A 23,349-nucleotide genomic window follows, 5' to 3' on the forward strand; every position below is an offset into this window, starting at 1 on the left:
AGAGCCTCTAATGATGACTAAAAGGTAATATGGTATCCTCGATGGGAGCCTGGAACAGAAAAAGGACCTTAGGTAAAAAGTAAGAAAATCTGAACAATATATGGACTTTAGTTAATAGTATATTAATATCAGTTCATTAATTGTAACAAATGTACCATATTAACGTAAGATGTTAATAATAGGGAAAGCTAGATTGGGGAGTATATGAAAACTCTGTACTCTCTTTTCAATTTTTCTGTAAACCTGAAACTATTCTAAAGGAGTCTATTTAAATTAAAAAAAAAAAAACTTGACAAGAAATAGATTTAAAATGTTGGTTACAGTGTAGAATCTGAGACAATTTCAGTGTATTTTTGATATACTATTATATTAAAATCCATGAATTTTTCTGGACCTTTATTTTTCTTTTAAAGATTATTTATTTTTTTGAGAGAGAATATGAGCAAAGGGAGGGATAGAGGGAGAGGAAGTAGACTCACCACTGAACTGGGAGCTCAATGTGAGCTCTATCCAGGACCCAAGGTCATGACCTTAGCTGAAGGCAGACATTTAACTGACTGAGCCACCCAGGTACCCCTCCTTCTTGAACTTTAAATCTTTTGTCATGCATGATTTTGTAAGAGAATGAATGAATGCAGTGGTTATTGGAAAATATTGGTTGACTGAGTTTATATAGATCTTCCAAGTGTTGACACACTTAATTATATAATATAAAAGCATTAGATTCTTTAATATCATCCTGAGTCTCATCAGAAAAAAATGTTTAAGAATTAGGAAGCTGTCAGGTTTTCCAAAATTCTAATTTTGCAGATTTGAGGAAATGTTCTTGGAGCAGGGAGGGAGAGAGGTGTGAGAAGAGGGGAATAATCTGGGCTTTTTTAGTTTTACTTATGGCATACATCAGTGGCTTACAGTTATGAAACCTTTTATCTATGATGGCACTAATACCAATATCTACCTAATATATAAATCTGTAAATATATTGTTTTTTCTTGGAAGGAGCCATGGCTCAAAAATAATCTTTACAGACCATCAACCCATTCACTTCTTGCTAGAGGTTTTGTTTCATGGTGGTATCAGGTGTGGTTGAATGAGCCTTAAGCTTTAAGAGCCTCCTAGAAATCTGTGCCATCTAAAACTGGGACTGTCCCAGACATACCAGATGCCTGCTTTTTCACTTGGGGTTGGATGTGTTTTTTTCTTTACTAAGTGGTTTTTGTTTACTACACTATTTAGCCTGGCTCAGAAGATCATTATAATTAATTAAGAATTTTAGGTTACATCTGAAACTGAATGATTTCAAGAGTCCTCTTCATTCAAGTATTCAGTATCTGAATTGCCACAGTCATAATGTTGCAAAGAAATACAAAATTATTGGGGCGCCTGGTTGGCTCAGTCGGTTAAGTGTGCAACTCTTGATTTCAGCTCAGGTCATGATCTCAGGGTCCTAAGATCAAGCCCTGCGTTGGACTCCACATGGGGCACGGAGCCTGCTTAAAGTTCTTTCTCTCCGTCTTCCTCTGCCCTCCTCCCACTCCATACACATGTACTCTCTTTCTCTAAAAAAGAAAAAAGAAATGCAAAATTATCATAACAAGAAATAAGTCACAAATTACTGACCACTTAAAAATGTAGCCCTTCCTCAAACATCTCTCACAGCTTAATACTGGTACCTAGCCCCACTTACCATTTCAAAGTCTTTTGCCAGTCATTCAGTGCTTGTCTGATGTAGTAAATACCTCACCATAACAAGATAGATAAAAGTAAACATATCCATGCAAAGCCACTGACAAATAAAAATTGGCCAACTTGATGAAGAAAAAAAAGGATAATGGCACCATAAAAGCTTTAAAAGAAAATAATTGAAATATTTATTAATTAAGAGGATATTGAAAAGCCTGATGAAATCCTTAAATATTTTTATAAAAATATTTTTCTATGTAGTTGAACAACCAAATTGTGAAGTGCAAGATGTACTATTTTGTCATCCTACAATTTTGTCAAGAAAGTTATGCTGAAAATAAATAGTAATTTGTTCATTGTTTGTTCTAGGAATTTAGTTCATAGTTACTATTACCCATATATATATATTTTTTGTTTATTTATGATAGTCACACACAGAGAGAGAGAGAGAGAGGCAGAGACATAGGCAGAGGGAGAAGCAGGCTCCATGCACCAGGAGCCCGACGTGGGATTCAATCCTGGGTCTCCAGGATCGCGCCCTGGGCCAAAGGCAGGCGCTAAACCGCTGGGCCACCCAGGGATCCCTATTACCCATATTTTTGTTAAATAAGCTAAAACAACATTTTTATGTGTTATTTACATTTTTCAAGATAAAGCAAGATTGAAAGTTGAATTGAAGGATCAATTTTTATTAATTGTAGTTGGTGATTTGTATCTTCCAAGGAAATAACTATATATTGGGTTATAAGTTGTTATGTTTTTCTTTGTATTTTCTTGGTTTAAAAGGAAAAAGAAAAAAGAACTTTACAGAAATGCCCATAAAACAAAGCTGGATTAGAAATTTGAGAACTGTAGCCACTTGGAATGTGGCTATTTCCATGATGCAAAGGTAGGGGATGGGGGAAGAAGAATCAGAAGGAATGAAGAAAAGCTGGGTTGAGAGAACGCCTTCCTACTTTCTTCACATGACAAGTTTTCTGTTACAGTGCACATTGGGAGGCTGAGCAGTCTTGCTCACCTTCTATTCCCAAACTAGGGCAAGATCAGCTCCCTAGGAGATGCAGTACATGGCAATGGATTTTAAACTCTCCAAGCCTTTGATGACTTAGACTCAGCTGCCTGAAGCTTCTTCAAGGGAGAAAGCTTGTTTTCATTTCTGTGAATATGTGTCTGGTCTCTGTAATGGAGAGAAAGCCCCTAGGGATTCCCAGAGTATCTCAAGGGAAGAATGAATGTGCTGAGAACCGTACACCTTCAATATGTTCCCTGTCTTAGGAGTAGAATTATTTTGAGGATTAAATGTAGTTGTAGACACCTCTTTGTGTTCCTTTAAGATCACTTTTTTTTTTTTTTAAGATTTTTTATCTATTTATTCATGAAAAAGAGAGAGAGAGACAGGCAGAGGGAGAAGCAGGTTCCATGCAGGGAACCCAGCGTGGGACTCAATCCCGGGTCTCCAGGATCACTCCCTGAGCTGAAGGCAGGCGCTAAACGACTGAGCCACCCAGGGATCCCCCCTTTTAAGATAACTTCTGTAAGAAAGTAGACAAACCAATATTTAATATTTACTTTGGTCTTTGAGAGCAATGTGCCATTTACCTGCTAAATGATTAAGAAGCATGAATTAATTTTTAAAATATTAAAGTGATCATTAGCTTTTTAAAATTAGAACTTGTTTTTAATTTTAAAGTAAGTGGTCTGACTTGGATTTAATAATAAATATATCATAACCCTAAACTACACCTTTTGATTCCTGGAGTACCAAGAAGTTCAAGTCCTTGACTCTGCCACCTACTAGCTGTGTGATCTTGGGACAGTAACTCAACATCTCAGTGCTTCAATTTCTCCACCTACGAAATGAGGACAATAAAAGGAATAGTTCTCAAAACAGAAGATCTATACAATGAAAAGACTTGTAAAGTGTTGAGGAAATATAGATCAATCAATTAATAAGACTTTATAGGTACCTTAAAGGTCCTTGTTTGATTTTTTTTCTTTAAGTTTTAACACTGATGACTTTTTTTTTTTTTTTAGATTTTATTTATTTATTCATGAGACACACACACACAGAGGCAGAGGGAGAAGCAGGCTCCATGCAGAGAGCCTGACATGGGACTCAATTCCAGGTCTCCAGGATCATGCCCTGGGCTGAAGGTGGCGCTAAACTGCTGAGTCACCCGGGGCTGCCCACTGATGACTTTTCTAATGCTTACCTACCAACTGGTGCTCTCTCTCTTTCTCTTCTTTAACAAAAAGCTTTATATATCAAGGAATTCTTTGATTTTTAATTTTCAAGTTTTCCTATTTCTCACCATAAAATCCATGATTTGATATAGTCTGTAGTACCTTTCCCCTGGATTAGATCAGTTGACTCAATTGGTGATTACTTAGAACATGCTAATTGGAATATTAGTAAGATATATCCTATTAGATATATTGTGACTTTGAAATGTACTTTATGGAAAAAAGTTTGAGAATTGTTAGACTATACTATCTTTGTTTCTTAAAATAACTTGGTGAAGATATTAAATCAGGCAAAAATTTTGAGAAAAACTAGAATTATGGTATCAAAAATTGTAAGCTTTCTGTGTATTTTAGGGTCAAACGTTACTTAGCTCTTTTATCTTTTATTGTTAATCAATAAATATATGTTGTGTAATATTCCACCTTTTCCAAGATTGTTACAATGATTCATTGGCCAGCAACTGTTTCTTAAGTGCATCCACATTGTTATACTACTATGTTATGGGGAATATAAAAGAAGTATAAGAAGTTTCTTTCAAAGATTTTGTAATTTAGTAAAAGAAATAGCATGAACAAATGTCAGACAGTATGTAGGATAGAAAGAGGTCCAGCTGAATCAAGAGAGTATCTTATCCAGATACTCTGTAGCTGAGTGGCCTTGGGCAGATCACTTAACCTCTCTGGGTTATTTTATCCATAAAATGTGAAATGTGATCAACTAACTTCTTTCATTTGCTTGAGCTGTAACAGTCTACTTTGAGGAGTTGTGCTCATTAATACATATAATGAATACATCAGGAGTTAAAATTAAGGATAGTGAGGATTGGGAAGACTGTGAGGAGACATGAGATTTAAGAAGGAAATTGATCTTGACTGTGATAGGTGAATAGAACTTGGATGAGCATAGTAAAAGTATTTCAACCATGATCTAAACCCTGAATGTTTCAGAAGGAACAGAAGATACTTGCCTAATGACAACAGAATACATGTTAGAAAAGGGAAATAAGAATGAAAATCTTAGATCTACCATAAAAATCAGGCAGAGAAAATAAGGTTTTTTTAAAGATTTAATTTATTTATTCATGAGACACACACACACACACACACACACACGGAGAGAGAGAAAGAGAGAGAGGCACAGACACAGGCAGAGAGAGAAGCAGGCTCCATTCCATTCAGAGAGCCTGACGTGGGACTCTATCCCCGGTCTCCAGGACCACACCCTGGGCTGAAGGTAGTGGTAAACCGCTGAGCCACCCGAGCTGCCTGAAAATAAGATTTCTTATCATGATCTATAAAGTCATTTTAGATTGAGCAGGATCATAGTACATAAGGTAATAGAATGATCAGTAGGGCAGTATACTCAAGGAAAGTTTGTGACTGTCACCACCATGTTCCATTGAATCAGCAAATAGTATCTCCTCCTCAGAATGCCCTTCTGTCAAGAGGGAAAACTTGATTAAATATACCAACATGCTACATAATTGTTTGTGACCTTTTATGTAAGGTAACAGAGCTTAACCATTTATATATTATATAGTACTTCATTCTAGTCATTCAACAGATATTTACCGAATACATAATGGAAGGTTGGCGTAGTTCTAGGTGCTATAGAGGGTACCAACATGAAGTAGGTAAAGAGGAAGTAGGCCTTAAAGGCTGGAGGGTTGAAGATTCTGCTGGTATGGGAAAAGAGGGAGGGAGTGTGAGGGTAGCAATTGGGATCATGAGGGCAATCTTTGATCTTTTCTTCCCCTGAGGTTTTGTGTTTTTATGAAAAACACAAAAGTAAGAAATTACAAAGTATGTTCAGAGAATTGAAGACTCAGGAGGGTTCTACTTCCATTAATGATAGAGAAGCATCTATTTGACCAACCTACCTTTATTTACTATTATTTTGTAAGTAGGCTCCATGCCCAACATGGAGCCCAATGTGGAGCTTGAACTCATGACTCTGAGATAAGACCTGAGCTGAGGTCGAGTCAGACGCTTAACTAACTGAGCCACTGAGGTGTTCCCAACCCACCTTTATATCATTGCTTTTTTTTTTTTTAATTTTTATTTATTTATGATAGTCACACAGAGAGAGAGAGAGAGGCAGAGACACAGGCAGAGGGAGAAGCAGGCTCCCTGCACTGGGAGCCCGACGTGGGATCCGATCCCGGGTCTCCAGGATCGCGCCCCGGGCCAAAGGCAGGCGCCAAACCGCTGCGCCACCCAGGGTTCCCTATATCATTGCTTTAAGTCTGGGCAAAATCTAAGAAATAACTGTCTGGAAGGCACTGTTGAGCAACCAAAAGCAGGGAGAAAGTGAAGCACTGGCAACACTGAAAGAAGGGATTGACACTGATAAATTTCTTATTTTTATAGTTTTTTGCCAGAAGACAGATCATAGTTGTTCTCATATGGAACATCTAAAACTTCATAGAAACCTGCAATATTCCTGGCTTAAGGAATGAGAAAAGAGTGAGTGACGATAGCATCTGGAAAATAAGAAAATTGTGGAAAGAGAGAACCACAGAGGAAGAGCCCAAAATTCTTCACAGAGACTGCCCAAATCTCGAGCTAACCTGTGAACTACATAGGCACAGCTAAGACTAAAAATATTCAGCAGAGATTTCAGTTGCTGCCTGTCACAAAGGAGACAGTTTGGAGTTTGAGACTAGCCAAGTTAATTATCTGCTAAAATGGCAACAGCAGAAAATCAACATATTTGGTGGAATATAAAAGAATTCCAAGTCTCCAACAATATATCATTCATTATCTAAAATACAATCCAAAATCGCTAGTTGTATACAGACACAGGAAATTCTGATCCACGTTAAAGGATAAATGATGACAGAAACTGATCCTGAGAAGATATAGCTGTTGGAATTAGAGACAAGAATTTTAAAGTAACTTTTATATCTATACTCAAGGATGTAAAGACAAATATGCTGACAATGAATAAGCAAATAGGAAATCTTAGCAGAGAAAACTATAAAAAAGAACCAGGTGAAAATTATAAAAGTAAAAGTTGAGAATTCTAGACTTAAAAATTTTGAAGTTTATTTTATGTACTTAATACCAAATTGCAGAAAACACAAGAGTCAGTGAATTTGAATATAGACCGATAGAAATTATGCAACAATCTGAACAACAGAGGGGAAAATAAGGCAGAGCCTTATGGCAGAAGAAATCATCTCAGACATCAAACTATATCATTGGAGTCCTAGAAGGAAAAGAGAGAAAGGGTGGAAAAAATTTTTGGAGAAATAATGGCTGAAGTTTTTCCAAATTTAAGAAAAGCTATAAATTCATAGATCCCAGGAGCTCAACAAACCCTTAGTGGATACAAGGAAAATAACTCCTAGGCCCATCATAGTCAAACTGATAAAAACTAAAGATGCAGCCAGGGTAACAACGGTATGATTAAAGACCCCTCATCAGAAGCAATGAACACCTGAAAACAGTGCAATATCATCTTTAAACTACTGAAAGGAAGAAACACCCAATATTCCAGAATTCTTTTTTCAGAGAATTTAAGGGTCATGGTTGGAATTTAGACTGTATGTAGGAGAGTAGAATGCACTCAGGCAGGATAGATGGGTTGAAGTCAATATAAAGGGGTTTGCATACCGGATGGTAGAGTTTGAACTAGAATCTTCATCAGCATAAAACAAACTAGTCATTATTTTTTTAACAGATCTATATTGGATAATCTGGTAAAGTTGCATAAGATTGGCACTGATGCTACCATACATGGAGCCTTTGTGTACACTAGATAAAGCTCCCCAAGAGGGGCATGGAGCTAAGTGAGCAAATCATGCCTTTATGTGGCCCTTCCTCTAAGATTGATGCTTTCCCTCATCCGGGTCCATGGCTTGTGGCAAACAGAGATTGAACTGAATCTCTGTTCCCAATTGTGCCCTAAAACAAGTATATATGATAGATAGAAAGAACAAGATGAATATGAGGGAAATCTGTAAGATTGGATGGAGAGAGGTCTCAGGGCCAACGACAAGCCACCTCGGGCTCTGATGTTTTTAGTTTGGATGACAAGTGGAATGGCAGGACCCTTAACTGATACCTGAGGTAAGAGAAGGGGACTTACAAACAACTGGAAATCTAAGACAGAAGATTCAAATCTGGAAGCCAAAGTAGAGATGTGTTAGTTTGAAGTTGAAAGGAGTCAATGAAATCACCTGAATTGACTTTGAAATGGAAGAGATGAGGGGTGTAGATGGGATTGGAAAATCCTATCATGAGATTTAGTGGAAGGAAATAGAGCTAAATCAAAGTTACATTAGAAACAACTAAAATTTCCCAATTTTCCCATTGTCATGAAGATTATTTTTGGTTAGATTTTATTTACCTATTTGAGAGAGAGAGAGCACAAGCAGGGAGGAGAGAGAGGAAGAAGCAAGCACCATGCCCAGCAGGGAGCCTGATAAGGGGCTCCAGGATCATGACCTGAGCCAAAGGCAGACGCTTAACTGAGCCACCCAGGTGCCCCCTTGAAGATTTTTTTAAAATGGAAGTAATTTGCTAGATTGATAACATCTTGGGATTTGGAGGTTACTTTGTAGAAGGTCTTAGTAGACATATATACAAGCTTCTGCTCTTAATAACCTCATCTGTTTTATTAGGTTATTGTTTTCCAGCCTTAATATATATGGAGAAATTCTATAAAATGTAAATTATTATTCACATTTACATGAAGGTAAAAAATTATACTGCCCAGTGTTATTGAGAAATAATTGACATATGTTCCCCATTAAAGGGTTTAAGGTGTACAGCATGATGGTTTGAGTTACAGATATTGTGAAATGATTACCATAGTAGATTTAGTTAACATCTACTTTCTCATATAGATAAAAAGAAAAGGAAGTTATTGTCTCATAACTGAAAGTTTGTACCTTTTGACCACCTTCCTCCATTTCCCCTCCTCCCAGTTCCCCATCTCTGGTAACCGCAAATCTGTTTTTATTCGATGAGTTTGGTGTTTTTTGTGCTTTAGATTTCACATACAAATGCATTTAAGTTAGTTAACTAACAAAAGAGGGTATTCCTGTTTAGTATCAGAAGTTCTTACATTTATTTCACTGGATGCCCTTTGAAAAGCAAACTAAATAACAAAAGTTTTAAAAAGAAGTAAGAAAAAAGGGGGCACCTGGGTGGCTCAGTCAGTTCAGCATCTGACTTGATTTTGACTCAGGTCACGATCTCAGGGTGGTGAGATCAAGTCTGGCATTGAGATCCACACTGGGCGTGGAGCCTGCTTAAGATTCTCTCTCTCCTTGTCCTCTGCTCCCCCGCCCCCATCTCTAAAAATAATAAATAGAAAAAGAATAATTCAGGCATGTATTTGTTTATACCTTACTTGGTTCCGAAAAGTATATGTACACCCACAAATAGAATTATGTTTTTTTTTTAAAAGCAGGGCAAAGAGGAAATAGAGAATAAGTTAGAATGGAAAAGTTAGTATATATAAATCTATGTCATAAACTTCTACAAGGCTCTTGGACAATTATATCAGCTGTCAGCTTTCTCTCAGTCAAATGGGGGAAAGATGTTCAGTAAGTTAGAAGACAAAAAAATCAGAAGTAAAAGTCTTTGTCGCACTTGGACCTTTCATACAGGAACTTCCAAAAGATGCCAGCAGACCGCTTTCTCAGCTCTATTCCTGCTGCCAAGACCAGTTTGTTTGCACAGATTCTTATATACAAGCTAGGGGCAGAATGAAAAATGACCCTGCAAGTGCTATAGAGGTTAAAAGAGCACTTTATGAGTACATTTTTCTGTTTATTTTCAGGCTTGATCCAGAGAAATCATTTAGAGATTGGATAATTGCTTAGAGATTGGGTAGACTCATGTTCAAGCCTTTCACAGATGTTGTATATATTTTAATAAAACTTGGGCAGCAGATAATTCAAGGTGGTCTTTTTGGTAAGAAGGTGGAGTAAAAAATTCTATTCTATTACTCAGTTTGAAGGGTTCGGCCCTTTGTGTATTCAGCAGCACAGGGAAGCATTCAGCCTTGCTCTCATTAACTTTTTAATATCTTTAGAAGATGATTTAGCATTTTTCACCAAGTATTTCCATGATTTGGAAAGCAAGAGTGGGAGGAAGAATAATTCTTTGATATCCACTTCTCTTCTAACTCTGATTAGGCTTTTTAAATATCCACATCTAAGAGGATTGGGGAGACCCAAGGAACTCTCACAAGGAGAAGCAAAACAGAAATAACAAATCTCTGCATTTGTAAGATTTTAACATGTCCAGAAGTCATCATCCTCAAATTTAAGATAATTGTTGTTCTAAAGCCTCTTCTTACTTTGTAGTGTGTTAAGTATCACTTTTTATGCCTCTTCACATTGATTTCCAAAGGAAGAGTTTGCCTTGATGGACCTTTCTTTTCAGATGCACATGTAGGTGTAGAACCTAATTTGGGAGTAATCTTTCAAATTTCTTCTGGTTAGATCTTCACAGCCAGGCGAATTTATGTTTCCTCCAACTGAGATGTAGCAAATACTGCCCTCTACTGAGGAGATGCTCAGGATGGCTTGATTATGTTAATGATCCAGTGCTAGTCTTCAGCTACTGGTTTCAATGAATTTGGTAGAATCATGTTATTAATTACTTCATCATTACTGTATACATTCTTATTAAAGTCATTATATTCAAAAATAGAAAACAGACAGGATAGGAACATATTTCAGCTTTGGGCACATAATTTATTACCTTCTGTAGTCTGTACAATCAGGTATTGTAATGATGTTTAAATTTCCATTTGTTTTAAACTAGCTAAGTAAAATCTTTTTTGCCAGGGGGAAATTAGAAGCAGGTTGTTATAGCATTGTTTTAAGAAATGAGTTTGTAAAATAATTCTAGTAATAATTGGGCAATTTTTCTGCCCTCACCAATATTTTTTTCAGTGTCTGCTGGATTGCTAATATCTGGATGAGTCATTTCAAAGAACTAGTTGTTTGTGCAACTGAAATAAATTTTCTTTCGTTATTTATGGTTTTAATGAGTTATGTATGGTTAGTTATCAGTAGAGGATCACATTAAGTACCTTCTAAATAAAAACTCTTTAAAAACTAACCAATGAAAATAGTTATACACACACTCATGTTAGTATATGGTATGTTTTTGAAAGTGTTGTGCAATCTGTGTTCCTAGATATGAAGAAAATGCGTTCTTTTGTTACGCTAAATGCTTGATATAATGCATTGTTTCAACTAACTTGTTTAGTTCCTGTTTTTCTAGAACCTGGTTTGCTTAGGGTTGGCTCCAAGCTAAACAAATTTTAGAAGCCACGTGAACTAAAACCTTGTAATCCAAAGTATGCCCATGGCTTCTTATAAAATCTAAAGCTTAAGGTCACCTGGCTGGCTCAGTTGGTGGAGCATGTGACTCTTGATCTTGGGGTTGTGAGTTTGAGTCTCATGTTGGGTGTAGAGATTACTAAAAATAAATAAACTTTTTCAAAAAAATCTAAAACTCAAACCCCTTGTTACCTTAACTCAGAGGTTTTAGATACCATGAGGGTTAGTAAGAGAGTCTCACCAGGTTAAATAATCTCATGGTAAAGCCAGATTCTAGGATGAAGTTAGCCAAGGTCTGTGAGGGAGGCTGTGAAGGTTCATTTCCCTCAGCCTTAGAAACCATTGGACTCTAGGCTGCTTTCTCACTATCCCTCACACCATAGTTAACTTGAAAACTTAAGCTGAATACAATACTTAAGCAGGATTTTCTAATTCTGGAAGTATTTAGGGTCTTTCTGAGTGGAGGGATCTGTGCTATACTAATTCATTCATTGTTGTCAATTCCTTTGGCACAGTTGAGCCCAGTTTATCCCACTTCCAAGAGGAGCAACTCTTGAGTCCCCTGACATTTTAGGGGTCTATTAAACAATTGAACCGTCCATCCTAGTCAGCTACCAGCTCATCAGTTAACAAATGATAGTCTGGTTTACGTAATCCCAGGTGGTTAGTGTAATCCATCTCAGTAATTCTTACCATCTCATGGAGATTTTTTTTGTAGTGTTTATGCTATTTCCCTGGAGCTGTGTTGGTGCTTACATTCAGGGGTTCTTGTTAGTAGTCATGATGATGCTAATGACCTCCTCCTTCTTCATATTCTTCTAATCTTGTGTTTTTAACTAATCTCCACATTTTTCATTTTGGTTTCCTGTGCTATGGGCTCTACATTAAATGTCTTTATGCCAGTTGCTCTGGTTTCTCTTTCCCAAATGAACTGGAAGTACTCCTTAGGAATAAACCCAGCATAGTGCTTTCCATATAGCAGCACTTAGTCTGATTTGATGTGGTCTGTGTTTTATGAAAGTTGTCAGTTCTAGAATCTCCAGAATTTGATATCTCCACAATTCAGAGACTTCTCACATACACAAAGCTAGTCAAGTCAGGGTGAGAAAAGAGTGCAATTGCCTCTGGTTTGCCACTTTAATTTTTTTGTTGAGTCATTGTTTCTACAAACTCTTAAAAAATATGACACACACACACCCATCAAAAGAGTACTGTATTAACCATTATTATTTGGCCATTGAGGGACAGAGAGTTTAATAAAGATCTGGTAGTTTTGGATAGAACTAGCCTCCTGCCCTTGAGACTCTGTAAGTCAAGCAGTAAAACTTTTCTTCAGCACACCAGAGAACACCTTCTGAAGCAGAATGTATAAGAGATGGTAGTATTTTCTGGAATGGTGAGATATTTCCCAGTTGGATGTTATGGACTTCATATTACTGAGATTTCTCATAGCAAGGGGCCATATTGCCATCTTGAGAAATTATGTACTCTACAAATACACACATTTCAGTGCTTTTTCTAATTATTATCTTTAATGATTTGGTGCACATAGTTGTTTTAAGAAATTCATGTGGTATTTTTAGTTTGTTTTGCAAAGGACACATTTATCCTAATTCCGTTAAGTTGTTTTTTTTTTCCTATTAAAAAGTACTTTTCTTTAAGATATGAGGTATTGTCATTTCAGTATACACAAAGCAAGATGCCACACATACTTGTTTAACGAGGAGCTATCAGGGTAGCACTACAAGGAATTTATAAAGAGGCGTCTTATAGAGATAAAGAGTAACCCTTAGGACAATATAATCTAGACAGCGCTTGAAATAATAATCATCCTACTTGAGCTAAAATAATGGTGGCAGAACAAGCATTAGCCAGGCAGAGAAAAAAGAAACTCAAGCTGACAGCTCATTCGTGTGTGCTGAAGTGGATCAACCGCTCCTCGCAGGGCAGAAGGCAGCCCGGTGGTAAGGCTCGTGCATTTCACACTGGTGTGGCTTTGAGAAAATCCCCACTCTCAGCACCAGGGTCAAACCAAAGCGGACAGCTGTGCCGGTTCTCATACAGGAGAAAGAAGCCAGCAGACAAGCTCTTTATTCCTCAAAGTTTGTTAGAGAACTACATATAATCCAGCTGTATACTCCCGGTAATTAAGGAAAACAAATGCTCTTTGCAAACTCATTATAGATTTAAAGTTCTTTAAGTTTTCATCAGGTTTCCACAGAAACAAAGAGTTTGAAACAATAGTCGAGAATGCACAAACCATCCCATAAGTGGATTTTAATTGTTTCTGTTTAGAAAATTATTCAGATAACCAGCCACATCAAAGACTATTAAACTTTTTAATTGCTCAGGTAGAGAGATGGAGAATGTCATCATTATCTATCATAAGAAGAATCTGCATTAGATAATGCTACTTGAATTCTGAGCTAGAATAACGTACTCAAGGATGCTACCAACTGAAGTGGCATTCAGTACTCGAAAATAATCATATGCGTTAATTATTCATAGGACACAATGCATGAATTTACAATACTAATTACGGTTTTAGAAGGTGTCTTATGCTATGGTTTACTTACGGAAGAAGATCAACTAATGCAAACAAAAGTATAGATACTTGGCAACTGCTGTAGCTATCTTGTGCATGCAATTTAGTGGTATGATAGGTCCTGAGAGTGGAGAAACATATCTTTGTGTTTTGCCAAGTTCTTGTAAGATTTAGTTACAAAACTTGGATTTATTAAGCATTCAGGAGTTATCACTGATTCTGAAGAAGACTTGGCGATAATGCGTTCGCTGGTTCACTAGTCTTGTATTGGACAAGATCTTGTTCCCTGGTCTGTTGGGTGCTATGGACACTAAGGTGGACAAGAGAGTGCTGACCTTTCTGGAACTCCCGGTCTCCTACAGTAGAGCGAAGTCCAGCCCAGTTTGAAGAGTTAGGGAGACTCCATGGGAGTCTTAATGGGAGATATGGAAAGTCACATTCCAAAGAGTATGGCTGAGGAGGCAAGAACAATTGGAGCCATTACTGTGATCAGGCAACCTCACACAGGCATTCTTCATTTCTCCAAAAATATTTTAAATGGGTTTAAAATGACCATTTTATTTAAGAAAAATTTTAACTTAATGCACTCGGATGCCCCAAGCACATTTAAATACTGAATACTAGGGATCCCTGGGTGGCGCAGCGGTTTGGCGCCTGCCTTTGGCCCAGGGCGCAATCCTGGAGACCCGGGATCGAATCCCACGTCGGGCTCCCGGTGCATGGAGCCTCCTTCTCCCTCTGCCTCTCTCTCTCACTGTGTGCCTATCATAAATAAAAAATAAAAATTAAATAAATAAATACTGAATACTAATACATACATACATACATACTGAATACTAAGGAAAGGGCATCAGTAGTCCTGTGGCAACATACCATTTGTGTGGCACACAAGGCTAGATAAGACAATTTGTCAGCATCTACATGTTTTGATGAAAACTTTTTCTAAATTTTTATAATATAATCAGAGAAAAATTTACAAAGATATTTTAAATATATCAAATACTAAATTTGAACAAAACTTTTAAATAAAATCTTTTCAAATTTGTTTTTTTTTTTAAAGATTTATTTATTCATTCAGAGAGAGTGAAGAGAGAGGCAGAGACACAGGTGGAGGGAGAAGCAGGCTCCATGCGGGAAGCCCGATGTGGGACTCGATCCGGGGTCTCCAGGATCACACCCCAGGCTGCAGGCGGCGCTAAACCGCTGCGCCACCGGGGCTGCCCAATCTTTTCAAATTTGTAATGAGAAAAGTTGGCTCCATGAACATAACTTAAAAAATCAGCTTTGATTTGAAATGACTTAGTTCCTGATTAAAAATCTAATTTTTAATGATAATCTGAAGAAAACTTGAAATTTTTAATAGCTACCATCTTGTGTGAACAAGAATCCTTATTCACGTAGGAAATGTTAGAAAATTTTTCCCTTCCATTCATGGGGGACTCTGTTAGTAATTTGTGCCAGCCTTGTCATTAGGACAATGAGGGAAGATGGATGAAATAAGAATTAGGCGAACTGCCGAAACAACCCCAAATCTCAGAGGCTTACCAAATAAACGTGTGTTTCTTGCTCACATCACCATCTGGTGTAGGCTGACCAGGTCACTGCCCATGTGCTCCTTCACAGAAGCAGGCTCTGTCCCCCTTGTGCTTCCACCCTCCAAGTCCTCCGGACCCTTCTGTTCACCCTGAAGATGCGTAAAGGATGTGAGGATTCTGTGGGCCAAATCGAGAAGCCATGATCACTTTCTTTCACATTCCACTGGCCTGAACCTGATCACATGGCCACACCTAAATGCAAGAGAGTCTGGGGAACATGGTCTAGTTGAGGGCTAGCCCAGGATGGGGACCCAGTAGACTATCCCCAGCTTGGACAGAACCTCAAAGGACTGCATGCTAGAAGTAAGCATGAACCAGAAGTCAACCAGCCCTCTCATGGACTTTGCTCAGATTCAGTGAGCTGAATAACTTAGAGTACTTCAAGCCTTGAACTTGGATTTTTTATTCTACAAGTATTTCTTTTCAGAGATAAAATCTAATACACAAAGATAACCAAACATACGAGGACACGAGACACCATGGTGGTGAACAAACAAAAAGAATAAATAATAGAATCAGGAACTCCAGATATTTGGAATTATGAGTCCGTATTTTAAACAAGCTCACATATTCAAAGAGGTTTTTGTTTGTTTGTTTTTTAAGCAAGGCTTGGAAATATAAGTGTAGGGATCCAGAGACTATAAAAAGAGACATACCGGCTTTGGGAAAGAATCGATAAAAAATTCTAGACCTGTGGGCAGCCCAGGTGGCCCAGTGTTTTAGCGCCGGCTTCAGCCCAGGGCGTGATCCTGGAGACCCGGGATCGAGTCCCACATTGGGCTCCCTGCATGGAGCCTGCTTCTCCCTCTGCCTGTGTCTCTGCCTCTCTCTCTCTCTCTCTCTGTGTGTGTGTCTCTCATGAATAAATAAATAAAACATTAAAAAATTCTAGACCTGCAAAGCACAATAACCAAAATAACTCACTGGATGGGTTTAAGAGTAGACCAATTACAGCCAAGGAGAAATACAGTGGACTAGAACGTAGGTCAGAGGAAACTGTCTACAATGAATCGTGAAGAAGTGAAAAAAGGAAAATACAAAAATAAAAGATAAAAGTGAGAGAGAATATGAAGTTTACTATAGGTTCCCTTCGAGGACCAGAAGAAGAGAGACCCAGCATGGAGCAGAGGGCAGTGTACACGTACAGATGGACTGGGTACTACTGTCTGGCATTGATTCGTGGCGAAGAGGGATACTGAGAGCACACTAATCATCAAGCTTGCATGGAGGAAATTTGCTCAAGTTAAGACATGATCTAAATGGGAGTATTTCAACCTGGGCTGTGACGTGGGTTTTGACGTCACTAGGCCTTCGCTCTGGGGAACTCTGGTGCTTGTCTGCAAGAGCTAACTTTGAACTATCGGGAGATGCTACCATTTACCCCACCCCCAGTCTCTCTAGCTACCCTAGGGTGAAGAAGCGTTAGTTGAAAGTAACTATCTAACTAAAGTCCAGTCTTACCCCAAATATGAAATCCTTTATGCTTTTGTCAGACTGTAAAGGAGAAAATATATGTTCAGCCTTGTGTTTTATTTTCTTCTTAAATGTCCCTGAGAAAATTCTACAGATTAAGAACACCTTGGGGGAAGAAACTGTCCGTGACAAAACTCATGTTATGAGTGATAAGATGCTCATTATAAAAATGACATCCCCCCCCCGCCAAAAAAAAGCATTATTGTTTTTGCTGTTTAAAAGTAATACAAGTTCAGAGAGCAGGGGGCGGGGTGGGGGAAGAGAATCAAAAAGTATAATAAAAAAAAATCATCTTTTATACTCCACCCAAAGAGGACTGCTGTTAACATTTTGGTCTATATATTCCTAGACTTGTTCTACATACATGCTAGGATATACAACAGAGGCTTGCGCCAGCTAAGGAAGAGTGGGATTTTTTTTATCTTGTAGGTAGTTTAGTTGTTTTGGAGACAATGGGTATAAAAGAAGGAGCAAGCCGGCTTCTCGGGCTATATTGTGTTTTATTCATTATTCATTCACTAATTCATTCAGTAAATATCAAGCACTTCCAATGTGCTGGGGTAGGGGCCGTTCATTCTGTGGGCCCGGGGCCTTCTACCACTCAGGGTGCTAAGTAACCAAAAAAGTGAGAGGGACAGGCCCGAGACACTAATTTTGTCATCTATAAATATGACTTCATGGAGGGCCAAGGTGTCTGGCTGGCAGATATTTCAGTGGCCCAGAGACAGCAGGAAGGACCAAAGGAAGTGGCTTCTACCTCCTGAGTACAAAGGCAGAAGCAGACTGGAGTCGGTTAAACTATTTGCTTGTTTAGGTGGCCTAGGCTCGTGAGCCCAGAAAGTGGTTATTGGATGGTTAATAAAAGAATAGCTACTGTGCATTAAGTATCTGACCGTTGTATGCCAGAGGGGTACGATGCATATATCATTTCATCTGCTTTTCACACAAACTCTGTAAATAACATTTCTTGAGCACTTAATGTGACAGCCACTCTCGTAAGATTTTACATGCGGTCAATATAGCGAAGCCTCAGGACAAACCTGAGACCTGTCCTGCCGTGATCCCCATTCACAGATGTGGAAATGGAGGTTCAGAGAGATTGCTCAAGGTCACATGACTTGAAGTGACAGACCGATGATTTCAAAGTGTCTAACATGTCTCTGCCCACAGTTGTTTAACTTGTTTATGTAATTTTTTAAAATAGCGTTTTTGAGTAATAAGAAAACCCCCAATCTCTCACCCAAACCAATCCTGAAAGTTTGTCACTTCCTGGATACTTCAACATCAAAGTCAGTATAAGAAAACACTCGTTAGATACCTACTAAAAACTTAGTATTTAATATTAATCTTATTGGAGCTGGTTTCCTTGGAGAAAAGACATCCTTTTTCAATTAATACATTTCATTCTGTCTATTTTTTTTTAAAGATTTATTTATTCTGGGGGGAAAGAGGGAAAGGAAGAGTCTTAAGCCGACTCCTTCCTGAGCATGGAGCCCAAGGAGGGCCTCGATCTCACCACCTTGAGATCACTACTGAGCTGACACCCAGAGTCGAATGCTTAACTGACTGTGCCACCCAGGCACCTCCATTCTTACATTTTTAAAGAAAACAGTAATGTGGTGACCTCTTTTGTGGCCTGCACTGAGATTTCTTTAGCAAAGAATAACACTTCCTTTTTTAAAAAAAATTTTTTAAAGATTTTATTTATTCATGAGAGACACAGAGAGAGAGCGAGAGAGAGGCAGAGACACAGGCAAGAGGGAGAAGCAGGCTCCACGCAGGGAGCCCGACGTGGGACTCGATCCCAGGACTCCAGCATCATGCCCTGGGCCGAAGGCGGCACTAAACCGCTGGGCCACCCAGGCTGCCCATGAATAACACTTCCTAGTATTAATGATCTTTCTATGTGTGTGTGTGTGTGTGTGTGTGTGGTGGTGGTGGTGGTGGTGGTGGTGGTAAAATAATACATAGTGTAAAATTTGCCCTTTTAACCATTTTTAAGTGCACAGTTCAGTGGCATTAAGTACGTTCACATCGTTGTGCAGCCATCACCACTGCCCATTTCCAGAACTCTCCTCATCCCCAACGGAAACTCAGTATCTATTAAAAAACAGCAACCCCTCATTGCCCCCCATCACCATTGTTTTTAAAGGAGATAGACAACTATATAAAGCTTAATTTTCTTTACGTGAATGAGCACATAATTGTTTTAGGGATGCGAGGGAAGGGGATACTTGCTAATATAACGGCAAATGCAGAACCTACTGACAAAGGTATATAATTTGTAAAAATAGCTGAGTGAGCAGAATCCTGATTTTCAGTTGCCCTAGGCACTTCAGGGCTCTCCTGATGATGATTTTCCTTGGGCATGTAGTTATACTGATAGAAATCACAGCCGTGCATAAAGAACGAGTTTAATTATACATAACTACATACCTAAGATGAGCTCGTACATTTTTTTTTTACATATACTTTCCGATTTGCAAAGATGAGACACTACATTCTAACTGATCTCAAAAAAGCAGCGTGTGTCCCCCTCAGAGCCCCAGTGTGTCTCGTGGGAAGAGCTTCGCATTCTCACTCCGAGAGGCCTGTCCTGCTCCTGTGGCCCCCGCGGTCCCTGCTGTGACCCTGAGGACTCGCAGATGCGCCAGGACCCATCGAGGGTTCGAGGGTTCGAGATATAGCCAGGGGTGGAGCAAAAACTAACCCCGCGACTGAGAGTGACACTTCGCGTCCCCAGCTCGTCCGAGCTGAGCCCGATCATTGGAAATAATGGACGTGAAAAGCGGCCAGAGTGACCCGAGCGCCCGTGGGTGCCCCAGGCACTGTGCTGGGTGCTTTGCACATGTCGTTTCGCGTATCGCTTCACAGTCCTGTGAGCTAGGAACCAGCCCCCCATTGCATAGAGGGAAAACCTAGGGAAGAGAAAGGTGCTGGGGCTTCCCGAAGGGGCACCGTTAATAGGCCACAGGCCCAGGAGCGACTCCGGGTGTAGGAGGCCTGGCAGCGGGCTCCCTCCTAGCCCAGGGCTGAACAGGCCGGTGCCCCGTGTGGCCCAGCGCGTCGGGAGCCTCCGCTGAGGCCGGGCTCTGGGCCTGGAGGAGAGGCTGCCCCGCCAGGGAAGGGAAATGGGAAAGGCAAGGGTCCGCCTCCCCATTTGTTACCTGGTTGGTGAGAGGACGTGGGGGAGGGACATCTTGGAGCGGACTTCCCGAGGAGGAGGAGCCCGTCATCCCTTGGCCCCCTTGGCCCAGGCTCTGCCGCTGCTGCATCCTCCGCAGGGCTGCGCCCCTCGAGGGAGCCACTTGCCCAGAGCGTCACTCTCTGACTTCCCCCCCCCCCCAGCTCCGTGAGAAGCCTCTTTCCCCGAGTGTGACTGGTGTGAGGTGGTGGTTGGGAGGGCGTAGGCGTAAATAGATGGGCTCTGCCGTGGGGATGGCCTCTCCCCTCTCACAAGTCCCCAGTTCCCCCAGGAGCATAGCCGTAGCTGCATTTCTGGAAGAACAAGTTGCGATGCAAGTGGCTCCCCACGTGTCGACCTTTCTGGACAGTGTTGATGGGTTCTGCTAGAAATCGAGGTGGCTCAGCTGCCTGTGTCCCAGGGATGGGTCCTGGTGCCCAGGAGCTTCCAGAGGCACGTCAGGGTAGCTCCTGGCCCACCCGGGCCCTGGTCTCGCCCACACTCCAGCGGGGCCAGAAACACTCATCCACACGCAACTTCAGATGAAGAGAGGTTAACGCTTCCTGGGACTGTTCCTAACCCCAGAGACTGTGTTTACAGGCAGTTTTCATAATTTTCATGAGTTTAAGCTCATGTTGCAAGAACAGGTGCCTTTGCATCGTAGGTGGGGCCTGTGTGGATAATCTTGTGAACCCCGAGCGCTGTACCCTCCTCACGTCAGGAGGGAGCATGCTGCACCCAGTTACGCTCCAGGTCTCTGCCTCTGCTCACGAACCCCTCCTACAGCAGTATTTCCCGCAGAAGTTAGCAGCGTTCACTGCATTGCACCTGAACAGCTGTACTTCCAATTAAGTGAGAAATATTTTCTGATTGTCTCATACTGACACATAGTCTTTGTTTCAAAATGATGACAGAGGAGTTGGCACGCTGTTAAAGATCGCTCCATCGAACAGTAGCCACAGTTTGTCGCTCCATAGGATTTGTTGGGACATGTTTTCATTTATGTCTTATGAATAAAATGGAAGACTGGGTTTAGGACAGGGACCTACAAGGCACCAGGTGAGGTGGCTTGAGATATTCTTTCACTTCCCACCACACTCTTGTCTTCTCTCTTGCCCCTTTTCTTTTTTTTCGTTTTTTTTTATAATAAATTTATTTTTTATTGGTGTTCAATTTGCCAACATACAGAATAACACCCAGTGCTCATCCCGTCAAGTGCCCCCCTCAGTGCCCGTCACCCATTCACCCCCACCCCCCGTCCTCCTCCCCTTCCACACCCCGTAGTTCTTTTCCCAGAGTCAGGAGTCTTTATGTTCTGTCTCCCTTTCTGATATTTCCCACACATTTCTTCTCCCTTCCCTTCTATTCCCTTTCACTATTATTTATATTCCCCAAATGAATGAGACCATATAATGTTTGTCCTTCTCCGATTGACTTATTTCACTCAGCATAATACCCTCCAGTGCCATCCACGTTGAAGCAAATGGTGGGTATTTGTCGTTTCTAATGGCTGAGGAATATTCCATTGTATACATAGACCACATCTTCTTTATCCATTCATCTTTCGATGGACACCGAGGCTCCTTCCACAGTTGGGCTATTGTGGCCATTGCTGCTAGAAACATCGGTGTGCAGGTGTCCCGGCGTTTCATTGCATCTGTGTTTGGGGTAAATCCCCAACAGTCTCTTGCACCTTTTCTACGTCACTGTTACAATTACAGCAGACACCGTCCTTAGCCTACAGTGACAACACTGCTCCATTTGGTCAAGGTGCCCTCCCCCCCCCCAACCTACCACCTAGATCAGACTGTGATGAGAAAAAGAGGGATTTTCAAATTCAGGGCAACCAGAATTGGCTTTAGTCTTCTAGTCCTTATTTTCATTCTACTTACAGCCACTTGGAGCCAGTGACTATCTGGAACTGTCAAAGAATTTTGATACAGTATTTTTACGAAACATTCCACAATTTACGCTAGCAAAGAGGACACAAGCTCGGAGATTCATAACTCTCATTGACAACTTCTATGATTTCAAGGTAAGTCTGTAGTACATTTTCCCAAGACTAATCATTTTGGACTGTGGAGCTAGGTTGCCTGGAGTCCTGGTTTATTCTCTGTGCCTCAGTGTCCTCATCTACAAATTGAGGAAAATATTATTTATTTCAGAGAATTATCGAGGGCAAACTATGCTAATCCATGAAAAGCACTTAAAGAGACGCCTGGCACAAGCCAAGTGCTGTATAAATAGTATCGGTAGTAGCAGGAAAAGTAGTAGTAGTGTAAGGCTTCCGTCAGAAGACACCGTGAGGTTAATGATGCCATCATTCACCTCGACATAGCATGTGCTCACTCCATGATGATGTACAACAGATGCTTATCTAGACTGAGTGCTCAGTAAATTCACGTGTTACATGAATAAATGATTGGACTGAAAAAAATAATGGTCGAACAAATGAGTGACTAGAGACCATCCTCAGTATTGGAGCTCTCTCTCCCTGTGACCCAGAAACCCTCGTGACTAGCATTGCCTCATCTTGTTTCTTTTAGCCATGTGTTTTCGCATGAGTTGCAGAGCGTGTGTCCGTTCCTCAGAGGCCATACAGCCACTGAATAAAGAATGTGCCTTGGGGTCAGGCTGTCCGCCTTGAGGACCAGCTTAATCTCTTCGAGCTGTAGTTACCTTCTGTAGAAAAAAGAGGGGGTAATAATGGTAGTTATTCCATGTGGCTGTTGTAGGACTAAATGAGCACGTAAGGCCCTCAGAACGTTGTGTGGCATAGAGCCAGCTTTCCATGAAGGTGAGCCACAATTAATAGTATGTATCTGTAGGGCTCCTGGGTGGCTCAGTTGGTTGAGCATCAGACTCTTGGTTTTAGCTAAAGTCATGATCAGAGGTCCTGGGATCAGGCCCCATGTCAGGCTCCATGGTCAACAGAGAGTCTGCTTGAGATTCTCTCTCTCCCCCCCTCCAACCATGTGCGCCCACACGTGCTCTCTCTCTCTCCCTCATAAATAAATGAATGAATGAATGAATAAATAAATAAATAAGTTTTTACTATAGTATATATGGTAAAAGTATAAGTACAACCTCAAAATAGAGTTAAATATTATTTTACTGTTAGATATCATTCCGCCCCCCCTATTGTACAGGAATAGAGCAGTGATTCTAAAATTGAAGGGATTTTGCGGGGAGGAGGAAGGTACCAGAATCCACTGAGAAGAGGTGAGATTTTAACATTTCATTCGTTCATGCATTCAGCAGCCTTTCTCATGCCAAGTGCAGTGTTAAATGCTAGAAATTCAACGACAGGCAAAG

General features: G+C 40.3%; 1 protein-coding gene across 2 annotated transcripts in view; it reads left to right on the plus strand.

The window, feature by feature from the left end:
• Positions 1 to 23,349, plus strand: part of AFG1L (AFG1 like ATPase) — a 202,207-nt gene that overhangs the window by 173,462 nt on the left and 5,396 nt on the right. For both annotated transcript variants that reach the window (XR_005368108.1, XM_038554878.1), the window contains exon 11: positions 21,929 to 22,069. Coding sequence is in view for 1 of the 2 variants with exons in the window: in XM_038554878.1 (XP_038410806.1) it covers positions 21,929 to 22,069 (141 nt within the window). In the remaining variant the exon portion in view is untranslated. The remainder of the gene's footprint in view (positions 1 to 21,928; positions 22,070 to 23,349) is intronic.

Source organism: Canis lupus, chromosome 12, assembly GCF_011100685.1.
Source record: "Canis lupus familiaris isolate Mischka breed German Shepherd chromosome 12, alternate assembly UU_Cfam_GSD_1.0, whole genome shotgun sequence".
Lineage (NCBI taxonomy): Eukaryota > Metazoa > Chordata > Mammalia > Carnivora > Canidae > Canis > Canis lupus.